The 25,319-nt window shown below is 54.8% G+C and overlaps 1 protein-coding gene and 1 long non-coding RNA gene across 3 annotated transcripts in view; one reads left to right on the top strand and one right to left on the bottom strand.

The window, feature by feature from the left end:
• Nucleotides 1–25,319, top strand: part of TRAPPC12 (trafficking protein particle complex subunit 12) — an 81,957-nt gene that overhangs the window by 55,902 nt on the left and 736 nt on the right. Inside the window, exons 7-11 of one of the 2 annotated variants that reach the window (XM_045447859.1) lie at nucleotides 3,696–3,768; nucleotides 5,962–6,035; nucleotides 11,230–11,328; nucleotides 24,742–24,842; nucleotides 25,193–25,280. In XM_045447859.1, coding sequence (XP_045303815.1) covers nucleotides 3,696–3,768; nucleotides 5,962–6,035; nucleotides 11,230–11,328; nucleotides 24,742–24,842; nucleotides 25,193–25,280 — 435 coding nt within the window. Of the gene's footprint in view, nucleotides 1–3,695; nucleotides 3,769–5,961; nucleotides 6,036–11,229; nucleotides 11,329–11,701; nucleotides 11,726–24,741; nucleotides 24,843–25,192; nucleotides 25,281–25,319 lie in introns of those variants that run through there. The other variant, XM_045447860.1, reaches the window with a different exon arrangement.
• On the bottom strand, nucleotides 12,256–25,286 carry LOC123581676. Its single transcript, XR_006703924.1, has 3 exons — nucleotides 25,175–25,286; nucleotides 13,373–13,523; nucleotides 12,256–12,764 (listed from the first exon to the last, which is right to left on the bottom strand). It is a non-coding gene; the product is annotated as an uncharacterized LOC123581676 (long non-coding RNA).

The raw sequence follows: 25,319 nt of genomic DNA, 5'->3' as shown, positions 1-25,319 counted from the left end.
GTGGGGCTCTTCGCTGCTGAGGGGTCAGGACATGGAGTCACATCTCCTCGGGTGACGTCCTCCACCCATCCCCTCCCCCAGCCTTCCTTCCTCAGCCTGCACGCCTGGCCCCTCCTCCTGCCCGACCCAGGCGCTGGTATTGAGCCCTGGGGCACGGACTCGGTGACTCCCTCCCAGACGGCGTGGCCGCCGCCGGTGTCCGGTGGTGGGTGGAGAACCGGGCCACCCCCTCGAGGCTTCAGGACGGGAAGTCGGGCCGGGGCTGCATGTGGTGGCCTCAGACTGGCCAGGAGCCCTGACGCCGGTCTGAGAGGCTCAACTCAAGGACAGTCTACACAACCAGAGTTGTCGTTTCTGGGAAGAAAGCAGTTACTACGTTCCCATTCCCCTTAGGGCTGTCTGTCCCCTGTGCTCTCACTGCTCCTATGGCGTCTGTTGTTGGTCCTCCAGGTTGTTTTTCCGGGCCAGAGGTCAGCAGTGGTTGTAGAATCAAACGCTCACACAGGGTCAACGTGGAGCAGGAAGCCAGGCCAGGAATGTGGAAGGTTGCTGTCCCTTGGGAAGGGACTGAGGGCTTCAGGCTACTGAGAACATGAGAGCACTGCCACAGGTGCAGATAATACACTGTGACCGTGTGGGTGCATGATATGCTGTGACCGTGTGCACGGATAACATACTGTGACCTTGTGTGTGGATAATATGCTGTGACTGTGGGTGGGTGATACGCTGTGACCATGTGCAGACAATACGCTGTGACCGTGTGTGTAGATAATACGCTGTGACCGTGTGCAGATAATACGCTTGACCGTGTGTGCAGATAATACGCTGTGTGCACAGATAATATACTGTGACTGTGTGTGTAGATAATACTCCGTGACCGTGTGCGGACAATACACTGTGACCATGTGTGCGCGGATAGCACACTGTGACCGTATTCTGTGACTGTGTGTGCAGATAGTACGCTGTGAGCTTTGCCGTCTGACAGCTGTCTCTCCAGCAACAGTCAGCTAGCTCTTCACAGGTTCGATCCCAGCATGGATTCCCCAAGTGACAAGGAACAGCCTTAGATGGCAGCCGCACACAAGGGCCCCGGAACAGACCCGGACCTGGGGTGTCAAGGCATGACGTGGTTTCCAAACAGTCATCTAACTCCACAGCCCTGACGTGGGAAATGTTCACACACGATGCTCATTTTCAAAGCCAGCCCACAGATTTATTATTGCAGTACGGTCTCCTGCAAACAACATGCGCTGAAGGGAGAACAGCATTGTGTTAGCTCTGTGGGTAACAGGAACAGAGGCCGTTCTATTCTTTTTTATTTTCTCAGCCGGAGTTATGTCAGCGTACTTTAACTTTACAATCAGGCATTTTTCTGTTGAAAAAAAGTTAAACGAGACCGCAGGACAGAGAAGGTGAAGTTAAGACGGCGGTAACAGGAAAGGAGCCAAAAAGCAGGTCTGACTCCTGGTCACCAGAGCCACGAGGGAAATGGCATCAGGACACAGTTCTCGGCGTCTAGAAAGCAGCCGCTTGCTCACAAGAGGCCAGGCTTTCCCTAATGTGGAAGCTTCCCCAGACAGTGGTTACAGACTCTCTGTAGTCAGCCAGGGAGCCTGAGATTAGACCGTGGTCCCGAATTTTAACAGGGGGCCCAGTTTGAGCAGGACGTCACTTGTGACCTTTACCAGGTGGCCCAGGGCACCCATCTTCCCTGCTGTCTTTGATGCAGAAGAGTGTGGTAGACTAGTAGATGTTTGGATGGTGTAATTGTATCTGTGAAGGTGAAATGCTCCTTGATTTCAAACAAATTTGCTGTGCTCCTGGGCCTCGGGCAAGCTAGAGGCCATCGCATCAGGACAGCAGGTGCCTCTGTCCCACGGTCCCTCCTTCTCTGGCTTCTCTGCAGCCTGTCTCTGCTGCTAGTCCTGAGAGACCTTTACAGACCAGTTGGGAGAGAGCCAAGGGAACAGAGTTCTAACACCACTTCCAGAAGTAGACACGGTCCCTAAGGAACGATGCCAAAGTAAATTGGGGTGTGGGTCGTTGCCGATACGGACGTGCCCCGCGTGGTCTTGAGCTCAGCTCCGTCCCTCCCACAACCCAGCAGCCTCCACCCGTCCCAGGTTAGCCTGGCGGAAGAAACCTCATAAAAGAAGTGCTACTTTAGAGACCCCCACAGCTGAAGAAGCCGGAGGGTCAGGTATGTTTTTGTGCAAAAGAAACATACTCCAGAGTGTTGATAGGAGTGGTTCTCTGCTGCTGACTGCTAATAAGGCAGAGGTGACAGCTTTGTCTCTAGGAAGTCTTGATGTCTTTCAGCTGGCCCTCGCTGGCCAGCTCCTCAGGGAAACGCTCCAGGAGGCTGGCCATCGGCATGCTGACAACGTCTGCCCTGCCAGGCCTCACCTGACCCGGATGGTGCCGTTGCCCACTTTCCTGCCGCTGCGGCAGAGAACAAATTGATTGTGGCTTCATCAGATAAGATGGGAGTGATTGGCAGGTAGAGAGAGATCACTGAAAGGCTGGAGGCGGCCTCTCCGCCCTTTGCCACTGATGCTCATGCTCCTGGGCCCGTGCGTGCACGGAGTACACAAGCAGGTGACAGGAGCATCCCCGTCGCCGGATCAGGTGGGAGAGACTCACGCTCCTGGCCTTGTGTGTCAGAGTGCACAAGCAGGAGGTGACAGCACGGTCCCCGTTGCTGAGGATCAGGGTGGGAGATGCTCACCCTCCTGGCCCTCAGAGGAGCTCAAGAGTGTCCTTGACTCTTCTCAGGGTGGCAGTTCACACCTTTAGAGACTCCAGGTTGCAGCGTTGCAAATCTCAGGATGTCGACTTGGGAATGTGAACTGTACCCCTCAGCAACGTAGTATAAAATCCGATGCCCCTGGGCGCCTGGGCGGCTCAGTCGGTTAAGTGTCAGGTCATGATCTCAGGGTTCGTGGGTTCGAGCCCCACGTCAGGCTCTGTGCTGACAGCTCGGAGCCTGGAGCCTGCTTCGGATTCTGTGTCTCCCTCTCTCTCTGCCCCTCTCCTGCTCACGCTGACTCTCTCTCAAAAATAAATAAACATTAAAAATAAAATCTGATGCACCAAAAGTGAACCACAAGGCCGCAGAAGTTATCAAACAATCTAGTCCTGACTCATGCACGAGGGCGCAGCAAAGAGTGGGCGTCAGCGGAATGAGGAGGTCTGGAGTTCTGTATTCCTCGCTTGTATATCTTGACGTCGTGTGTTCTGTCCTTCTGTGATCCGCGTGGAGAGAAGAGAGCATTGTTTCAAGGTGTGAAGCCCTGAAGGGACACTGTGCCCACAGGCAGGGTTTGGGAGGGCTCTGGAGTCAGGCAGATGGGGAAGCTTTCCAGGTGCACCTGTCTCTTCCCGGCAGAGTGACTGGCCCGCGTGAGCCTCGAGGCCCTCAGCCGTAGATGAGAACGTCTCCTCTGTGTCTGAGGCCTCTTGAGTGCCTTCCGAGCGTCCTAGACCCAGACGCCACCACCGGCTGGAGAGCGGCCCCCTCTCCGCGTCCCCTCCGTGTCCTGAGTGCTGAGGTGTAAAAGGTGTCTGTGTGGGACATTCCTTGACAAATTGGTTTTCATACAGAGAAGTCTGCGTCTCCTAGAATCTGTTACGACAGAGTCTGGAAGCAAATTCGTTTTTCACGATTTTGTTGTTCTCGTTTGGAATTGCCGTAGATCCTGACAAATCTGGAGCAGGGCTTGGCTGAGGACGGAAGTGTGAACAGCATCACACCGGAGAACAGACGAGGTCAGTGCGCAGACTGCTCGTTAAGCGACTGCCAGCCCCAGCGGTTTTCTTCGTGCCCCCCCCCCCCCTCGTAAGGCCTCCGTCATCGCATGCATTCGTTGGCTCGCCCTTGTTTGGGAAGCCAGGCGCCAGGCCTGGAGCTCTTGGTACAGGAAGGGCAAGCCCAGGCACGAGGCCTGCCCGCAGGGAGCCCCATCGGGTGCAGGAGCCCCACTGCACCCAGAGGTCCCAGAAGCCAGCGCAGCTCCCGCGGCAGGCAAGTGCTGGGACAGAGAGGAGTTGGGCCTTCCTGGGGGAGGGGCGTCCCTGGGGTGGGCACTGCCCTCCAGAGCCACAGCCTTGGCAGAGAGGGGCACCCAGAGGCCCCAAAGTGCTGGAGAGGAGAGGAAGGGGGGCCCCACACGCCGTCTAGGAGGCCAGGATGACCCTGAGCCCCAGGCTGCTGGGAGCCAGTGAGGAGAAGGTCATCCCGGCTGTAACTTCTTGAGAACGTTCGGGATGAACTGCTAATTACACTTCAGAACCCAACTCGATCGGTGCCCCCGAGAGGCCCCTCACCCACCGCTGACTCCTCAGGGCCGCCCCTCTCCTTTCCACACAGCACCTGCCCTGTGGCACCTCCGGGGGCTCCGCCGTTTGCCCCTGTGTGCCCCACACGGAGCGAGCTCTCGTGACCAGCGGCCAGCGTGGGTTATCCTGGCGAGCGGTGCTTCCTCTGCAGCTGCCAGAGGCAGGGAGCTGCACTGGTGCCCCCAAGGGCGTGGTGACCCTGACAGAAGGGGACAGTGGTGACCCTGAGAGAAGAGGGGAGTGGGATGGGCAGGAGAAGTTTGCCTTTGGGGCCAGCAGCACTGGGCTGCATTTATGCTTTAAATACAGTGTCCTTTGTGTGAGAAATCCCAAAGGACAGCCAGGTTTATAGGGGTGTGTGTGTGTGTGTGTGTGTGCATGTGTGCATGCGCGCGCGCGCATGCAAATGCACTTCCGAGTCATGTAACTGCAGCTGAGTTAGCAAGGAGGCATCACTCACCCTCAGATGTCCCATCCTCTCGTACTGGGTGCCAGTTTGGGAATTCGCAGATAATCACTAGATCTCAGAAAGCACTTCCCGGGTACCTAAGGGTCATAATAGATAAACAGTTTGAAGGTGAACGGGGGCTTCCTCCCAGAGCTGGAATTAGCACACAAAAGAGGGCCATGGGTGAGCCTGGATGGCACAGTCGGTTAAGCATCAGACTCTAGATTCCTGCCCAGGTCACGATCGTAGGGTTGTGGGATTGAGCTCCGTGCTCAGCAGGGAGCCTGCTTGGGATTCTCTCTTGCTCGCTCTCTCCCCGCAAAAAAAAAAGAAAAAAAAGAAACAAGTCCGTGGAGATAAACTGCAGTTCGGTGAGACCACACGTTGTGTTCATCAACAAAAGATATTGTTGAGAACTCTTCTTTTCACAAAAATGATGTTGTAAGCACCTAATATGTTTTTAATTGCTTAAAGGCGCAGGGAGTTAAGTTCCTAATTCTAGCAATTAAGTCTATTGTGTTCTTAAGCAGGTCCGAGAATAAGCATACTTTCTGGGCAGGTGTCATCCTACCCGCTCGTTGGTCCTGGCACATGGGAAGGGCAGCACGTGGGCAGAGCAGGGTCGGCTGGCTCACGGAATGACGGTCCTTTGGGCACCGCCGTCCTCCGGGCCTGTGGGCCGCTGCAGTCGCCACCGGGCAGACGCCCGCTGGGGAGCCACCTCTGCTTCTGCGTCATCGCCGCCCTGCCGTCACACGGGAGGGTGCTCGCTGCCACCACGGTGGTGTCCACAGGGTCCACAACACAGATAGGACAGCGGTTGCCACTTCCATTTAAAAGGCTCTGAAATGGAGGCCTTGAGAAGGCGACCTCAGTAAGCGGAGCCCAGCGTGCGGGCACCCTGCAGCCCCGTGCCCTGTGCCCCCCAGGCAGGTGGCCGTGGCTGGGCCATGTGGTCTCCTGTCCGCCCTAAAGCTGCCCGGCCACCTTCCTGTTCTCATGGCTGTGTCACTTCTTCGTCCGTTCTCCTCCCAGGGCCAAGAGCACCGGCCTGATGCCCTGTGCTCGGCAGCCTGGTGACAGGGGACCTTCTAGGCCAGAAGACACAGGACCGTCGCTGACGGCCAGGGCTCGCCTCCAGCCGGCACACGCTCACCACTGCCCCTCTCTTGCAGCCTCCGTTCGGCTGTGGCGGTCCCGCCTGGGCCGGGTGATGTGCTCCATGGCAAACTGCCTGCTCCTGATGAAGGTACGTGGGCACGGAAGAGGACGTCCGTGGTGAGGAGACGTCCACGGGCAGCCGCGGGGTTCCCGGACTCGCCCTGGACCCATTTAACGTGTGTGGAAGCAAATTTCAGCACAGCGTAGAGTTTACAGTGCCACACTGAAGTGTTCAAACCTGCGTCTAGACAATTGAACTAAAATCATCATTCGTTCCCCCTCCTTCTCGTTCCCTCTCCCTTTCTCGTCTCTCTCCCTCTCCCTCTCCCCTCCCCTCCCCCCACCCTTTCCCCCTCCCCACCCCCATTTCTCATATTTTCCTCTGGGTTCCATCCCAGAAAGGGAGCCCTTGTTCTCCCCGTGTTAGAGGAAGGGTTTCCCCTGGTCCTGGCAGGACTTGCTGACTGATGCTTGTGGTATCGGGAGACAGGTTTCCCCAGAAGACCTGTGTCTCAGGGACGCCACCCAGAGCCTTCGGCCCCCACGGAGGCAGCTCGCAGATTGGAGAGGATGAATGGACGCCTGGGTCCTTTGTTCTGTCGTCTTTTCCCCAGCAGGCCCTCACCAGCCAAACAGCAGTGTCTGGCTCCTCGCTTTGGCGGGAGCCTGACCGCCCCCCCCCCCCCCCCCCCCGGCTCCCCCGGCGGGCAGGTCAGGGACCCACAGCCCTAGAAGCCCTGCCGCAGCTGCAAGTGGGAAGCAGACAGCCGAGAGCCGCTGCAAGAATCCGTTAGCCTCGGACACCCAGGTGCGAACACCTGGGCTCTTATGAGACCGAGTCTCTGAGTCCCCCACAGGTCAGCCCAAAGTCATTCCTGAGCTTAATCTTTAGCAAAGCAGAGCAGGCGGTTGATAGGGTGGCAGAGCTCCGTGGCTGGCCCTGGCGCGCAGCCCCTGTCCTGGGCACAGTGCAGAGGGCTTGGCCGTGGGCATAAATGCACAGCCCCGCCCCGTGCCCGTCAGGAGGACGTGTGGCCTGAACCCGCCGTAGGGCAGCCTGCACGGCTCCCATCCTGGTGGCCCCTGTAAAGGCGTGACACCAGGACACAGTGACCTCGCAGCACCCTGCGTGTCCCAGAGCCCCAGGCGCCTGCTCTAAAACCAGGCACAGAGCTGGTATCTCTGAAACCCGCAGCTGTGACATTCACGCAGCCCCCCCTGCCCCCCAGGCACACACGGCCAAGGAGCTCAGGTCTCCCTTCAGTCCGCACACCTGGCGTTTCTGACAGCGTGGCTTGGCCGCCCCTGCGGTGACCGTGTCCCTCGTCTCGCACCCAGGGTGGGCCACCCCCAGCATGTGCGTGGGCAGATGCCCTCCAAGCAGGCCGTTCTCCCCAGCCTGCTGATGACTGTCGCCAGCTCCTGGAACCCCGTCCCCCACACCAGAAAGCCAGCTGCTGATGCGGAGAGAGCAAACTGTAAATTCACCGGGCTGACTTTTCTTCAGTCACGGGGCCAAAACTCCCCAGGAGGGACGCTACCTGTCCCCCTGCCGACTTTTATTTGCATTGCTAAGATGTTAATAGCACATTATGGGAGGATTTCTTTGTTGCGCTGTGGTGGTAACAATGCCCTTAAGCACCAAATTTAAATTTTCTACCGACTTCGCTGGGACTCCATACCGAACATATTATTGCTGCAAAAATGCTTTCTGGTGAATGCAATTTGAGATTTTAGACGAATCTTCATTTCCTTGAGTTCAAGTGCACGTTTGGCAAAGGTCTCCCAGTGTTTGTGCCCTGTTGGCATGGTGAGCGCGCGCGGCACTGCGGGGTCCTGTTCACGGGGTTCGTGCGCGGCCACCGGTGGCCCCTCTACTCGGCCGTTTGCTCGCTCTGAGGGCCAGCTCTGTTACGGGGAAATAAATACTAACTTCCTTCTGATGAGAAGCGGACGTTTCAGCCCCAAGTACCCGCAAAGCGTACTGTGGGGCGTGGTTACTTGTGTCACGTGGCCGGCGACATGTCCATATGACGTACTGTCGGGGCCGTATGGCCGTATGGCCGTACTGTCGGGGCCATATGACGTACTGTGACGCGGCCAGGGACGTGTCCGCACAACAACGTCGGGAGTGGTTACGTGTGTGACGTGGCCCGGGACGTGTCCACACGACCTACCGTCAGGTCTGGTTCCCTGCGTCACGTGGCCAGGGATGTGTCCGCACGACGTCGGGGGCAGTTACGTGTGTGACGTGCCCCGGGATGTCTCAAATGCAGCTCTCGTCCCCAGACTCGCGGAGGGCGGGGCGCCCGTGCGAGTCAACCCTGCGGGTGATGTGCCTGCGGCCTCAGGTGCGCCCCCGAGGGTCCCACGTCCCCCCCCCCCCCCCCCCGCCCTCCTGGGCCGCCTGTCAGGGCGCCTCAGGTCATGGAGGGACCGTGCAGGCGCGTAGACCAGCTTCTTCCCGCCTCAGTCTCCCCACGCAAAACCCTTTCTGGTTGCAGATGGTCGTGAGCCCTGCTTCACGGCCCCCAAGCCGGCGGAGCTGCTGAAGGGAGACGGGTGCGCCCCGAGCCGACCCAGGCCCGTCCCCCTGAGCAGGTCACTCGCGGCCTTCCTCAGAGCCGGTCGCGTGGTCTGCAGCGGGGCGGAGTGGGACAGCGACCTTGAGCGTTTTCCTTTCGAGGGGCCGCATTTCCTCCGCTTCCAGGAAGTAAGCCATTTCCGGCAGTGATCGTCAGCTTAGGAAGCTCTGCAACCCACCCCCGCGTTATCTGAGCCCAGGGCCCCTGGAAGCATCGCAGAGGCCGTCCCCGAGGCTGCGGCCGCTCCTGGGCGTCCAGGGCGGCACCGGGACCGCAGTGATCTCGCGGGGAAGCCAGCCTTCCCGCGCGCCCCCCACGCCCGCGGATCCGCCCTGAAGGGTTCTCCCAGGAGGTCGTGTTTTCACAGATCCACGAGGCCGTTACTCCGTCAGGGGTCCTTGCTTAGTTCTTTCCACGGCACATTATCTTCGGAAACACGGACTCCTGGCCTCAAGCACTGAAACAGGGTTGTCAGACGGCGACGTTGGCTTCCCCGGACTTGCCAGCCAGAAGTGGGCAGGTACCGCCCCGCACGTCCTGGCTCCGGCTCGGCTGGGAGCTCGGTAGAGTGAGTGACGCACAAGCCAGGACCTGCGGCACGTGGACTGGCCTGATCAGGACACTCGGGCGCTAACACCAACGACAGAAGGGTCTTCTGTTGACTGGAAACCCACAGCGAGGGCTGGGTGTTAAACCACAGCAGGTGACTTCCCCACCAGCAGGCGTCTGGGTAGGCCTCCTGCTTGTGGGGGCACCCCGGGCACCCTCTGCTGGGGCCTCAGCCCCCCCCAGGGGAGGGGCCTCTGAGCACACACACACACACACCTCACGCACACACCTGATCACACACACACACTTGCTCATGCTTGCAAACGCACACCTACACACGTTTACTCTAGCACGCACACGTGTACACAGATGTTTTGTTCACACTCATGCTTTTACACACCCACTTGCTCACACGCTGATGCATACACGGTAGTGCACGTTCGCACGTTCACACTTGCATGCACATACTTGCTAATGCTTGTGCACCCCCCGTGCCCACACCTGCTCTCATGCTTGTGCTCACACTTGTGCACTTACGCACCTCCGTGGTTTCTCACACTCATGCTTGCACGCACTTGCTCATGGTTGTGCTCACACTTGGGCACACATTCATGCACCGGCTTGGTTTCTCACACTCGTGTTTGCATGACACTCATGCGCTTACTTGCACTCACTTGTGAGTGCACTGACACACTTGTGCCTGCTTATACACGTGTGCACACACAGCACTGGAAACAGCACAGCCCTGCTGTGGGCAGCAGGGGCCCCAGGAAAGGATGGCAGGTGCTGTGAGGCTCCTTGTGAGCACCACACCTTCAGTAAAATTTGTCCTAATGGGTTTTCCTTGAAAGGGCCCGACTGGAAAGGTTTTCACTCTTTTCCCGCTGAACTGCAATTTTACTCGTCACCTGTCTCTGTCACCATTCCAGTTAGCAAGCTAGTAACTGCGAATGTGGAGGAACGAAGACCAAGCCAGGAGAAAAGTGCCTGCAGCCAACATTTCCTGCCGGCCGTGTGCTGGGACTCAGGAACAGCACAGTGCCCGTCACGGAGCCTGCTCCGCAGACGTCACAGAGATCACGGCTGTTCTGGAGAGCCTGGCTTTGCTGGGGGACCCGAGAGGGGCCAAGGGCTGTGTCCTGGGGGACTGGTCCCACCTCTTACGGACGAACAGGGGTTCCGTTAGTGTCCCAGCGGGCCGGCGTTGGGAGCACAGCAGGGGGTGCAGAGATGGTCAGGCCCTACCCAGTCCCCCAGGGCAGCGTGAAGGGTGCTCCCGACGCAGTGAGAGAGGGCAGCTGCTGGGGTGCACGGCCAAGCACCGTGGCCAGCGGAGCCTGCTGAGTGTCCCACATACACCTCCCTGGTGCGCTCAGAGAGCCCCCGCACCACGTTCCAGCGCTCTCCCCAGCGAGCCTGCCCTGGGTCTCGTGCTCGCTCTCAGCTAAGTTGTTTGGTGGGGGTTTCTGTTTAAACATAAGAACTTTTCCTCAACTTTTAGCATAGAAAACGTTTAAGAGATGCTATTAATAAATGTGGTTTAGGGGCACACGGGTGGCTAAGTCAGTTAAGTGTCCAACTTCAGCTCAGGTCACAATCTCACAGTTCATGGGTTCGAGCCCCGCGTTGGGCTCTGTGCTGACAGCTCAGAGCCTGGAGCCTGTTTTGGATTCTGTGTCTTCCTCTCTCTCTGCTCCTCCCTCACTCACTCACTCTCTCTCTCTCTCTCTCTCAAAAATAAACATTTAAAAAATTAAATGAAAGATAAATAAGTTTGGTTTATGTCATTGGCAGTGATGACAAGGTGAAATTCACCAACTCACTTAATTTTGTCAAGAAAGAAAGCGAGAGTCCAGGTGAATTACTAATCGCTATTTAGAAAGTGGAAGCAGGAAGGACCTCAGCCCCTGAGGGAGAGGAAGGCATTTCCTGAGTCTGGTCACGAACAAAACTCGGGGTCCCGTTTGCCACGTGGTCAGGCAGGCTTGCGCTCACCTCCCAGGCCCAGCACTGGGTTTCCGCATCCTCCCGGCTCGCGTGTCGACGTGCCCTGTCTTCACATGTGAGTCTGCAGGCACTTGAGCTTCTAATTTTGTAAAACGGTGATCTTCCTAACCCAAAATCCTCTTTCGGGTTCTGTCCCCGTAGGATTACGTGCTGGCTGTGGACGCCTATCACTCAGTCATCCAGTATTACCCCGAGCAGGAGCCCCAGCTGCTGAGTGGTATCGGCCGGATCTTCCTACAGGTATGGGCTCCCCCCTCCCCACCCCCTGCCGGGCACCTGAGCTACAGGGGGTGGGCCCTGCGGGGGTGGCCTGGGACTCAGTGGTAATTCCGTATTTAGGAAAGAGACAGAAAACGTTTTGTGTCAGGTGTCTGTTAAAAGGTTTAGTTTTTTACAGTAGCTCCGTTTTGATGGTATTAAGTCCCCGTTGGCTTTGACGTGATTAGGACGCACATTGCTAAATGTGAATTTACGGGTTTTCATGGGCAAGGCACTGGAACAGATTATTTTAGAAATTGTCCTGTTGCAGTAGGAAAAGGGTTGATAAAACCATCAAGAGTGTTCTTTCAGCTTGGCCAGTACTAGCGTCACTTGCTGATATCTTGCTGGAAAGGGCACCTGAATGTGTGCGGAGGCACAAAGGACACACATCTGGAAGCAGCGGTCCAGCAGTGCACAAGGGGAGGGACGACACCCTCTCGCCAAGAGCATCGCTGATCCGGGATGAGCTTTCCTGGACCCCTTGGCAACGGAGTGACGAGTGCCCTCCTCACTCCTGTCTCTCCCAGGACAGCAATCCCACCCTTGTGGGCTGAGCCCAGGCGGCCTCTGCCCCCCTCCCACCCTCAGGGCGTAGGGCTTTCTGCCATAACACCCCGGAGCAAAGTCGGGGAAGGGTCAGAAGTACATCGAGCACCACTCGCCCTGAGCAGGTGCCACGCCCAGCCAGCCCCGCCGTGGGTACTGCCGGCCACTTTACAGATTAGCAAACTGAAGCTTCCCTGTGGCTGAGTCACCCGCCCGAGGTCCCGCGAACAGAGTCTCTGTGAGCCCAGAGCTCAGGTGGTTTTCACCGAAGGCGAGTCCTGTCCACCCCCGTCGCCCACGTGTGCATGCACACCCCCGTCCTCACTCCACACACACACACGCACACCCCCGTTCTCACTCCACGCACACACACGCACACCCCCGTCCTCACTCCACGCACACACGCGTGCACACGTGCACACACCCGCACCTCTCTCCTCCTCCCACAAGCCATACTGCTCCTGGGGAGCACAGACGGGTTGCAGGGACAGCCTGACAGTGAAGGCCAGCTGTGGTCTCGGAGTCCTTCCCAGGGCACTCGGGCCTCTGTTGTGGGGCCGTTAAGGGCGACCCTCGCCAAACCAGATGCTGAGGAACGCACACCGTAGAGGCTGGAGGACCCAGCTTTCTGTCTGTTCTTGGTGCTTAGCTAGCAGGTGAGCCCAGGCAAGCCGCCGAACTGAGCCGCATTGTCTCTGTACGCCGTGGATGCTCGTTAGTGTCCTTTGGGGTCACTGAGCAGACAAAGCAGGACCGTCCGTGTAAGAACGCGGTGCCGTGGGGGCGCCCGGCTGGCTCAGCCACTAGAGCGCGTGACTCTCAATCCCGGGGTTGTGAGTTTGAGCCCCGCGCTGGGTGTAAAGATTATCCTAAAAAAATAAAACCTTTAAAAACAACAAGAAAAAAAGAATACAGTGCTGTGCCTGGGATCATGCTGATTATCGAAATGAAATATCCTGCGTCTGCTCTAATTCCTCACCACTCAGGACAGTCTTCATTTCTGAGTCATAATTCACGTAATTTGAGGACTCCACGCCTGACATCCATTTACGACTCCTGAGATACGAAAGCACATCCTCCCGTGGGAGTCACGGGAGTGACAGGACTGAGGCCCGGATCTCAGAACGGATAGTACCAAAGCCGCGGGGACTTGGTGAGACTGCCCTGTAGACGTTTCTGGCCCGGCTCCAAGAGGGTCCAGCATCACCAGGGAAGGCGGTGAGCGGTGCAGGGAAAGCTCTTGGTGTCCCCCATTCTCAGGGCTGGGGAGGTGACTGCTGGTCAGAACCCCCCCCCCCAGTGTGAAGACAGGCCACAGGAAGCTGGTTGACTGGACTCACCGAAGTCCCCACCACGTGGCCGGGAGACCTTGTCACCTCGGACTATTTATCAAACGCCTGTCACTGATACTTCTGTTGCTGAAGAACAACGGTGTGAACTTTGGTTTTGTAAAGGAAATCGAGATGGCAGGACTCACCGTTTATGACACGTTCCCATCGGAGCTGCTCAAAGGTGGCCTCACTCGGTTGACAGGTCATCTGTTACCGCATCCGTGCGCCGACCAGGAAAGGCAGGCACAGGTAAGGTCTTGGCCGGCGGGGTCAGCGTGCTGCCTGACGCGTCCGGATCTGAGAGGAGAGAGGACGGCCGCTGAGCGGGTCTCGTGCTCGGAGACCCGGGAGCCCTTACGGAAGCTGAGGCTCCCAGTGTAACGTTGCTGTTCCGGGCCGGCGTGGTCGTGCGCCTCCCGTAGCCCGTCCTGTGATCTGCCAGTGTTGAGGCGCCGCGACAGCTTCCCGCCTGCTCTACGGGGAGCCCGTGCTGCCACAGTCAGGGCTCACGGTACAGGTCTCCCTGGGAGAAACCACATGGTGGCTTGAATTCGTGGGGAGTTCTAGAGCTTTCCGGACCCCTGTGATAAAGAGCGAGTCCTAGGGCCCGGTGGCCATGCCTCTTTGTCCTGACCTGCCCTGCACCCTCACCTGCTTCCTGACGCCCGTGCCCTGTACGGCCGGCGTGCTCGCTGCCAAGCTCTGGTTTCTTTATGGTCGCCCCAGCAGGCGCCCATCCGCACCCGGGTTCAGAAGCGGTGCTGGGACTGGCCCCTCCAGACCCGGCCGCTGCCTGAGGGCCCCTGTCTCCGGTCTCTGCGTTCGGCCCCCCAGAGGGGCCCAGAGGCAGCGTGGGCACGTGCGAGTGGTGGCACTGCCCCGGCCTCCAGCCCCGGCTGGCTCCCATCCACCCCGGACCTTAGCCTCCTGAAATGCCGCTCCCTTCTGTCATCCTCAGTCAGAGCCCCTGCTGGCGCCTCATGGCTTACCTGTCGGGTAAGCTCACGCCTGAAGCCCGCGCTCAGGGCCCTCCCAGATTCGGCACTAACTCCTGCTTTGCAGCCTACTTTTCTCCCTGCTTGGGCTCCCTTTCCCTCTGCCTGCCTGTGCAGGTCTTGCCTGTCCTCTAGGGCACCGTGAAGTCACCTGGACCCCTCGATGAGCTCTCCCCTGACTTCTCTCCCAAGGCATCTTGGAGAATAAATGCACACGGCCCCAGAGCTGAGTGGGAGAAGACAGGCCACAGGAGCCAGCTCGGGGCCGCGTGGCTCTGAGCGGGTCATGTGACCTTGCTGGGCTTTGGTCCCCTCTGTGAGACAGCGAGTCGGGGATCTCAGCAGAGATCGGACTGTGCACGGGGCCTGGGACACGTGTGGTCTACTGGGTTTCTGTGCCTCTCAGCCTCCCGCCGGCCTCGAGCAGTGGGGCACGCCTGACTCCCACCAACCGAAAGGCAGAGCCGCCCCGGAGAATGGCTAACCCCAGGATGTCGGGGTGGGGAGCTCCCTAGAGACGCTGACGCACACAGGCCGGGAGCCCACAAGCTGCCGGGGGACGTGCGCGCGACGCCTGGCCGCGTGGTCCACGTTCCAGCCCCAGAGCCATCCTGCCGGCGTGTGTGCTCGTGTCTAACCTTATGCCTCAGCTCACATTAAGGACGTGTTTGGTGGGATGAGATGATGAGAGACGGTCACCGGGGGCGGAGCCTGGCATGGTGTTCCGTTACGCGGCCCTGACCCGTAATAGTGCAGAAGCAGGACATTTGGGGACCAGACGAGGTCTAGCCAAGTGGAACAAAGTTTCTGGAGAATACCACACGGCTGGGCGCTACACTGCCCTGTGTCTCACACGCTGCACCGCCCCACCCTCTGTCGGGCCAGCAACAGCTAAGCCACAAAGGAAGGCGCGTGGGCGGAGACCCAGGGGCCAGACCGGTGCCACGTTGCATTAGGTCTCCTAACAGAATGTACGGTCCTTGTGAGGAGCTACCCCCATTCTTTCCAAGAGGCTCGACCTCATGGCCGTTATGAGCCAACGGTTAGCTGTTCAGTTTGTGCACTGATCACATAGATGGGATAAGTCCCACATAAGTCAGGTGGGGAGACCTGACTTAGACACACAGGTCAGGACAGAATGTTCTAGATGCAGTCTGTAGGGAGCAGGCCCTCTGGCCTCCCACCCACACACCAGGCGCCTGGGCCTGCCCCTTCTCGGCCCCTTCTTGCCCCCAGCCTTGCTGCACAGCCTCCTGAGAGCCCCCGCCGTCCATGCAGAGGAGGTGAGCGGTTGTTCCGGGGGGAGGGTCAGGTGGAACGGGGGTCTCTGCTCCTGAAGGCACTGGGAGAGTGCAGACGCGATGGGAGGTGCTCTGTACTCTCCACGGTCCACTGAAGGGCGGTGAAACACGTGCACACGCAGAGGAAGTGTGTATTCACACTTTACGGTGACTCCACACCAAGGCCCCCACTCCGTCCTTCTGGGCTGTGATCTGTCTCAGCGGCAGGAGAGGAAGGGGTGGAGGGGTCCTGGGTGCCGTCCCTCACGGCCGCAGACTGTGCCTTCTGTGCCTTGGTGACGTCCGGAGCCAAGGGCCCACGAGCTGCTCACGGGAGAGCCGGTGTCCACGGCGCTGGCGCGGAGCCGGAAGGGGCCGGTGGCCAGGCAGGAACCTTCGGCGCAGAGCGCGGCGAGTGCGGGCAGACCGGCCTCCGCGGCAGCGCGCACAGGACCCGGGGCGAAGGTGATGCTCAGTCCTCTGACGCCGCGGCTCGGGGGCCTCCGGAGGTGGGGTGCGCCCAGCGTGCTCCGGGGGCAGCCACGAGGGTGGGAGTGGGGCGTGAAGGACAGTCGGGGGCCGTGGGGACAGGAGGCGCCTGCGGGGTGCAGGCTGCTTGTTCATCCTGCCTGGCTCGCAGCAGGGCAGAGGGAGCAGGAGCCAGGCTCAGGCTCAGGGCTGCGCAGGGACTCCGGGGGGGGGGGGGGGGGGGGGGAGGGACATTGCTGCGCGGGGGCTCTGGGGGCGGGGATGTCGCTGCGCGGGAGCACCTGCCAGAGGGAACCAGGACAGAGCGGCAGCGGCGTGTCACCGTTACTGGCATGTGTGCACTAATCTGGGGGGGTCAGTCCCTTCCGGAAATGGCGGTTTGAGAGGTTTTAAAGTGGGGGCGGGGGGGGTGCCTGGGTGGCTCAGCTGGTTGAGCATCCGACTTTAGTTTCAGCTCTGGTCACGATCTCCCCATTCGAGCCCCGCGTCAGGCTCTGTGCCGAGAGCGCGGAGCCTGCTTTGGATTCGCTTTCTGCCCCTCCCCCATTCAGTATGTGCGCTCTCAAAATATGTTTTAGGTATGAAAATATTTCCTATATATAAGCGTAAAGATTTGGGCTAAATGGTTTTTCTAGATGGATTTCCAGCCCGTGTTTCTGTAAGTAAAGGTCGGAGGTAAACAGAAGCCCGTGGCTTTCAGCTGATAGAAATCTCACATCAGCAGGCGCCCTCCCGAGGCCGTTGCGGTGGCCCTGCTGGTGCCCAACCGCTGGGACAAGGGGTTCTCACTATCGCAAACTGGCGAGGCCCCCGGGGACCCCGCGCCTCCGCAGGGCCGCCTCTTGCCCAACTTGCAGGGTGGGAGGGAGCCCAGCCTGCTGTCCCGGCTGAGGCCAAGGAGAGAGAGAGAGGCCGCGAGCCCCGGTTTCTGCTGCAGAAATACATACGGGGTCCGTCCCTCCGAAGGACACCGGTGGGGGAGCCCCGCACAGGCATGCTTCTCTCGGGCTCCGCGTTCACGAGTGCGCGCGCGTGCACAAGCACTTCCCGGGCTCCGCGTTCACAAGTGTGTGCGTGCACGAGCACTCCTCTTGGGCTCTGCGTTCCTGAGTGTGCTTGTGCATGAGCATTTCTCTTGGGCTCCAAGTGCACGTGTGCGCACGTGCACGAGCACTTCTCTGACACCGTGTTCACAGGTGTGCGTGCGTGCACGAGCACTTCTCTCAGGCTCCCAAGTTCACAGGTGTGCGCGTGCATGAGCACTTCCCCGGCTCCGCGGTCACAAGCACGTGCATGAGCACTTGGGCTCTGCGTTCACAGGTGTGCGCGCGTGCGCGAGCACTTCTCTCAAAAGCGCTGGTATGTGTCGTCCGTCTTCACAAAAGTGAGTTAGAAAGTTTCTTTCGCTGTTCTCTGGCAAATTTTGGATTATTTTGGAATTCTCTGTTCCTTGAAGGTTTGGATAATTCACCTAAGAAATGCTTGTGCCAAGCACTTGGTGTTTGTGGGCATTGACGCCGATAACTGTCCCTAATGTGTTACCGTTACAGACCCCAGGGTTTTTCTCTGTCTCCGGGGTCCGTCTGGGCAATTTCAGGTGTCCCAGGAAGTCACCTGTCTGGTCCCTGCATTCACGTATATTTGCACACAGTTCCATAAACTGACGCCCTTTTGCAACATGAGCAGTTTCCTTTCTGTCCATAGTGACTTGTCATTTTACGTTTATAATTCTGTTTGCACTTTGTCTTGACTGGTTCCTCCACTTACTATCTGTTGTTTTCTCCAAATAAGTGGGTTGGGGTTATCAAGTCTGGGTTTATTTGCTTGCTGGATATCCTGCAAAAATTTCGATTGCCTTTTTTTATGTTTGATTTTTAAATCATTACCACATAAGTGTATCAAGTAAACCCGCCGTATGCCTTACATTTGCACAGTGTGTGAAATATGTTTCAGTTAAAAATGGAGATAATAGATAGCATGGATGTGACCGATCGCGTGAGAGCTGAGTGTGTTGAAGCGCTTGGCTCGGCGCCCACCACATCTTGAAGGCTTGATAAACACGAGTAGCTACGGTAACTTCGGCGGAGTCAACAATACGGACACGGCGACGTGGTTCTCGTCAACGGGACTTTAGACAAAGCGAACACATTGTGAGGGACCAGACTTGCCAGCCGAGGGCGCAGCGTTGAGCGCACAGGGACTCCGGCTCCTTGCGAGTCAGGTAGAGCGAAGTCTGGCGCAGAGCTTCAAGCCGCGCGGGGCCCGAGGGGAAGCGACACATAAACGCCCTTCTGCCGTCTTCGTGTGTCTTCGTTTTCTTCCTTCTCGTGTCGTTTTTTGGGCTTCTGTGGATTGATGTCAGTGACTGGGAGGGCTCTGAAGTTCTGTCCCCTTTGCAAACTATGCACTTGGCCGTGGGTTTCCTGGATGCTGGCAGAAGACAGAGGGCTCCCGGAAAAGAGACAAGGGCCATTTATTAAGGCAACGCCAGCAGGGGCGCCTGGGTGGCACAGTCGGTTAAGCGTCCGACTTCAGCCAGGTCACGATCTCGCGGTCCGTGAGTTCGAGCCCCGCGTCGGGCTCTGGGCTGACGGCTCAGAGCCTGGAGCCTGTTTCCGATTCTGTGTCTCCCTCTCTCTGACCCTCCCCCGTTCATGCTCTGTCTCTCTCTGTCCCAAAAATAAATAAACGTTGAAAAAAAAAAAAAATTAAGGCAACGCCAGTACGTTCACGGGGTCATTTTTGTCACCAGATACCACGCCCATCTGTAGGTCTTCTTTGGAGGAATATATTTGCCCCATGTTTTTAAAATTTTTTTGATGTTTATTTATTTTGAGAGAGAAACAGAGTGTGAGTGGGAAAGGGGCAGAGAGAGAGGGAGACACAGAATCGAAGCAGTCTTCTGCCCATTTTGTAATTGCATTATTTGTTTTTTTGAGTGTTCAATTGTGTAAGTTCTTTGCATATTTTAGATACCCACCCTTTATCTGCTGTGTCTTTTACAAATACCTTTTCCCACTCATAGGTTGTCTTTTAGTTTTGTTGATTGTTTCCTTCACTTTGCAAGAGATTTTTATTTTGATGTAGTCCCAGGAGTTTATTTTTCCTTTTGTTTCCCTTGCCTCAGGAGACGCGTCTAGAAAAAAGCTGCTGCAGCCAGTGTCAGATTACTACCTGTGCAATTTTCTAGGACTCTTATGGTGCCAGGTCTTTAACCCATTTTGAGTGTAGTTTTGAGTCTGGTGTAGGAAAGGGGTCCGTTTCATTCTTTTGCATTTGCCGTCCGGTTTTCCCAACACCATTTGTTGAAGAGACTGTCTTTTTCCCAGTGCATAGTTTTGCCTCCTTTGTCGTAGAGTAATTAGCCATATAACTATGGGTTTATTTCTGGGTTTTCTGTCCTGTTCCATTGATCTGTGTGGCTGTTCTTGTCCCAGTCCCATACTGTCTTGATGACAGCAGCTTGAAGTCTGGAATCGTGATGCCTCCAGCTTTGCTTTGATCTTTCAAAATCGCTTTGGCTACTCGGGTCTTTCGTAGTTCCATACATATTTTAGGATTGTTTGTTCTAGCTCTGTGAAAAATGCTGTTGGGATTTTGATAGGGATTGCATTAAATGCATAGATTGCTCAAGGAAGTATAGACATTTTAACAATATTTATTCTAATTCATGAGTGAGGTATGCCTTTCCATTTCTTTGTGTTATTTTTATTTCATCAGTGTTTTCTAGTTTTCAGAGTTATAGGTCTTTCTCCCCTTTGGTTAAGTTTATTCCTAGGTTTTTTTTTTATTACTTTTGGTGCAATTATAAATGGATTTTTTTTTTTTTTTTTTTTTAAGTAGGCTCCATGGCCTGTATGGGGCTTGAACTCACGACCCTGAGATCAAGAGTCTCATGTTTTACCAACAGAGTCGGCCAGGATTGTTTTCTTAATTTCTCTTTCTGCTGCTTCATTATTAGTGTATAGGAATGCAATATGCTTTTGTATCCTTCAACTTTACTGAATTCCGTTATCCGTTCTAGTACTTTTTTGGTGGAGTCTTTAGGGTTTTCTGTATATAGTATCCTGTCATCTGCAGGTAGAGTTTTACTTCCTACTTACGAATTTGGATGCCTTTTATTTCCATTTGTTTGCTGAGGCTAGGACTTCCATTACTATGTTGAATAACAGTAGTGAGAGTGGACATCCCTGCCTCATTCCTGACCTGGGGGGAAAAGCTCTCACTTTCCCCCATTGAGTGTGATGTTATAGCTGTGGGTTTTTCACACGTGGTCTTTATTATACTGAGGAATGTTCCCTCTGAACCCGTTTTAAGGGTTTTCGTCGTGAATGGATGTTGTTCTTTGTCAAATGCCTTGTGTGCATCTACTGAAATGATCACATGGTTTTTATCCTTTTTATATTGATGTGATGTCTCACGTTGATTGAACCACCACCCGCACATCCCAGGGATAAATCCCACCTGGTTGCGCTGAAGGGTTTTTTGAATGTATTGTTACATTTGGTTTCCTGGTATTTTATTGAGGATATTTTAGTGTATGTTCAGCAGAAATACTGGCCTGTAGCTCTCTTTTTTGGTGGTGTCGTCATCTAGTTTTGGTATCAGGGTAACTAACACTGGCCTCATAGAATGAATTTGGAAGTTTTCCATCCTTTTTTTTTTTTTTGGAATAGTTTGAGAAGAATGGGTATTAACTCTTCTTTAAACGTTTGCTAGAATTCACCCGTGAAGCCATCTGGTCCTGGACTTTTATTTTTTGTGGGTTTTTTGATTACCGATTTAGTTTCTTTGCTGGAAATTGGTCTGTTCAAATTTTCTTTTTCTACCTGCTTTGGTTTTAGTAGTTTATATGTTTCTAGGAATTTATCCATTTCTTCTCGGTTCTCCAGTTTGTTGACATATAATTTTTCATAACATGTCTTAGAATTGTTTCTGTTTCTGTGCTGTTGGTGGTTATTTCTCCTCTGATATTTGTGATTTTGAATTTTTTTTCTTTTTTAATGAGTCTGGCTAGAGGTTTATCAATGTTGTTGATCTCTTCAAAGAACCAGCTCCTGGTTTCATTGATCTGTCCTGTTGGGTTTTTTAAGTTTCTATATCGTTTATTTTTGCTCTAATCTTTACTATTTCCTTCCTTCTGGTTTGGGGTTTTGTTTATTCTTCTTTATATATACCTCTTTTAGGTGTAAGGCTAGGTGGTTTATTTGAGATAGTCCTCTGTTGCGCTAAACTTCCCTCTTAGAACGGCTTTTGCTGTATCCCAGAGGTTTTGGAGCTTTGTGATTTCATTTTCATTTGTTTCTATGTAATTTTTTATTTCTTTGATTTCTTGGTTGACCCACTCATTGTTAAGTAACATGTTATTTAATCTCCATGTGTCTGTGGTCTTTCCAGATTTTTTCTTGTGGTTGATCTCTCGTTTCGTAGCGTCGTGGTCAGAAAGGACGCACAGTGTGACTTCGAACTCTTTGAATTTGTTGAGACTTGCTTTGTCACCTAATATGCGATCTGTTCAGGAGGATGTTCTGTGTGCACTTGAAAAGAATGTGTATTCTACTGTTGTAGGATAGAATGTTCTGAATATATCTGTTAGACCCATCTGGTCCAGTGTGTCATTCAAAGCCACCGTTTCCTTATTGATTCTGTTTGGATAATCTGTCCGTTGACGTAAGTGAGGTGATAAAGTCCCCTATTATTATCAGTTTCTTTTTGTTATTAACTGTTTTGTGTATTTGGTTGCTCCCATTTGGGGTGCACAAATATTTACTATCGTTATATGTTGTTGGATTGTCCTCTTTATTATTGTTTTTAATGTTCATTTATTTATTTTGAGAGAAAGAAGGGAGCATGGGTGGGGGAGGGGCAGAGAGAGACAGACTCCCAAGCAGGCTGTCCTCACGGAGCCCAACATGGGGCTCAGTCCCATGAACCGTGTATCACGACCTGAGCCAAGATCAGGAGTCAGACACTCAACCGACTGAGCCACCCAAGCAGCCCCGTCTCCTTTATTATCACATAGTGTCCTTCTATGTCTCTTGTTACAGTCTGTGTTAAAGCCTGTGTTGTCTTGTAGAAGCGTTTCTGCCCTGGCTTTCTCTTAACGCTCATCTCTATCAAGTGTTTCTCCGTCTACTCGCTTTCAGTCTTCAGGTGTCCTTAGGTCTGAGATGAGTCTCTTGTACGTAGCATATGGATAGGTCTTGTTTTTTTATTCACTCTGTCACCCTGTGCCTTTTCGGTGGAGCATTCAGTCCACTTGCATTCAAGTAATTATTGATAGATATGTATTTATTGCCACTTCAATACTTGTTTGGTGGCTACGAAGTTTTTCTGTGATCCTTTCTTCTCTTGCTTTCTTTCATGATCTGTTGGCTTTCTTCAATGATACATTTGGGTTCTTTTTATTTATTCTGTGCGTATCTATTACTGGTTCTTGATTTGTGGTTCCCATTGGCTTCGTATATAACATCTTTTGCATACATCAGTCTACGTTAAGTTGATGGTCGCTTAAGTTTGAGCCCTTTCTGCTCATTTCCCCACCGCCCCAGATTTGAGGCATATGGTGTCACACTTTACATCCTTTTATTTTGGGACTCCCTTGACTGAGTTTTACAGATATATTTTTACTGCTTCTGTTGTTTCTTTTCATACTCTCACTTACGGTCTTTTTTCCACTCAAAGGGTCCCCTTTAATGTTTCCCGCAGGGCTGCTTCAGTGGCCATGAGCCCTTCAGTTTTTGTTTGCCTGGCAAGGTCTTCATCTCTCCTTCTGGTACATGCAGGGGCCGTGCTAATCTTCTCTGTGGTGTCCTGACTTTAGTACATGTGCTCCCAAAGCAAGTGCCGTTCTGAACGACGGCCTTGCAGGATGGAGAATTCTCGGCTGCACATTTTCCCCTTCGGCACTTTGTATCGTGCCGCTCCCTTCTGGCTGGGATTTCTGCTGAAAAGTCCACCAGTAGCCTTACGGGGTTTCCCTCGTGTGTCACTGTCGTCTTTTCTCTCGTGGCTTGTAACATGTTTCCTTTGTTGCTACTTTTTGCGTGGACCTCCTTGGGTTGATTTTGTCGGGAGCTCCGTGCGCCTCTTGGGAGGGATTTTTGTTTCCTTCCCCAAATTAGGGAAGTTTTCAGCTACTTCTTCTCCAGGTAAATCTTCTGCCTTTTGTCTCTCCTCTTCTTCTGGGATCCCTGCAGCGCGAATGTTAGGATTCTCAACGGAGTCCCTGAGTTCCCTACGTCCCCCCCCCCCATTTTGTACTTTCTCTTACTTGCTCAGCCTGACACTTTCCATCACCCCGTCCTCCGCGTCGCTAACTCGCCCCTCGGCTTCCTCTAACCCGTGTATTCCACCTAGTGTATTTTGTATTTCACGTATCGTGTTCTTCGTCTCCGATTGGTTTTTCTCTCTGTGCCGAGGGTCTCCCTGATGTCCTCCACTCTTGCCTCACGTCCAGCGAGTATCTTCGTGATCACTGAATTCTCTGGAAGGCACCGCCGGCCTCCAGCTTTCACTTGGGTCTCTTGCCGCAATTCTGCCCTTGCATTTGGGACATACCCTTCCCCTCACTTTGCCTCACTGTGGGTGTGCGTGTGCGTGCTGGGAAAGTCTGCTACGTCTCTCGCTCTTGAAAGTGGCAGGCAGGTTGCACACTTTTGATGAAAGGCGCTGATCTCTTCCACAGAGGAAGCGCAGCTGCTGTGGAGACCCGGCCGGCCGGGGCCACCCTGCAAAGCACCCACGGGCGGTGTGCACACCCGTCCTGTTGCACGGGGGGAGGGGGCTTGCAGTTTTAACACGGTGGGTGCTTCCTCCCGGGGAAGTCGGGCCACACTGTTGGCAAGCCGGTCTCCGGGGCGAGGGGACCCGCGGCACCAGGACTGGGGCAGGGCAAGGTGTAAGGGCGGGTAGTGAGTGCAGGTGTCCCGGTGCGGGCGGGGGTGGGAGACGGCGCCTGCCCCCTCCTCTGCTCCTGGAGAAGTCCCTCGGGAACTCACTCTCCCTCCCTCACGCCCCGGGCTTCTTTCAGGACGCTGCTTCGAATCTGGATCCCCGGGCTGTTTGCTGTGCTGTCCCTTACGGGCAGGGACCCAGCTCTCCATCACCCCATCACCCTCCTCTCCCAGAGCCCAAGCCCAAACCCACTGGTTTTCAAAGTTCCAGGCTTCAAGTCCTGCTGCTTGTAAGAACTCACAAAATTCGGCCCCTCTGATTTTCAGAGCCAGACACTCTGGGGATTTGTCTTCCCGGCTGGGCTCCCTGCTGTGATCACCTTCTTCTCACCCGTCTCTGTGCCCGTGGGGGCTTAGCTCCTGCCTCCTCTCTGCCCTCCTGCCCTCCCCCTCTCCCGTGTGGCCTCCTGCCTTCACCCCTGGTATGTATTCTTCGGGCTTCGGATCGCCCTCTGGGTTGTCAGCAGTAACGTGCGTGTTTTCTAGGATCCGCGGCGGGAGACAAGCGCCAGTCCTCCTCTGCCGCCTCCCTGAAAACCGTCATTTGTTATTTTTACTTAATGCTATGCTAGGACTCACATTTAAGACTTTTTAGTAAGACTCATACATTAACTTCATTTCTGACATAAACGTGTTGACGTTCCATCGTGTCCTAAATGGGATTCGCTTTTACAAAAAGTAACCATCAGTGATGGCGATCAGAGCTTTCCTGCCTACCCCATCGGGCAGCGGTCTGTGTGGCTGTACGTTTACTGGTTTTGTCACCTGACCTGACTCCGTAATTCTGTCAAAGCAGATTGGAGACATAAAAACAGCTGAGAAGTATTTTCAAGATGTGGAGAAAGTGACACAGAAGTTGGACGGACCACAAGGCAAAATAATGGTTTTAATGAACAGGTAAAGCTCTCAAAACTACGTTTTCCCAGATGTCCCAGGAGTTCAAGGCTCCGCTTCCTGAGGCCCTCTAGAGAACGTTCCTTATTCCTGTCCCCTTCCCAGCACTGAAACAGCAGTCAAGCGACAGGTTTTAAGATTTCTCCCCCATTTTTCAAAGTACTGTTCATATTGCCCCCGTTTTCAACATCAATTTGCGTAACTGCTCGTTGTTCTTGGTCCCCTGGCTACTTGAATGCCTGTGTTTTGGTGTCTTCACATACCTGTGCGTTCATCTGGGGACCCCCCCCCCACCCCACCCCCGGTTCTCCCCTCTTCCCAGTTAACTGCCTTACCTGTCGTTCACGTTCCAGAGCCTTCCTTCACCTCGGTCAGAATAACTTTGCAGAAGCCCACAGGTTCTTCACAGAAATCCTAAGGATTGAGCCGACAAATGCAGTGGTAAGATCCTAGAGGACACAGGAGCTCGCGGCTGTGGGC

This window comes from Leopardus geoffroyi, chromosome A3 (assembly GCF_018350155.1).
Source record: "Leopardus geoffroyi isolate Oge1 chromosome A3, O.geoffroyi_Oge1_pat1.0, whole genome shotgun sequence".
NCBI lineage: Eukaryota > Metazoa > Chordata > Mammalia > Carnivora > Felidae > Leopardus > Leopardus geoffroyi.
Note: the sequence above shows the minus strand (reverse complement) of the source record. Positions and strands in the feature narration are given on the sequence as shown.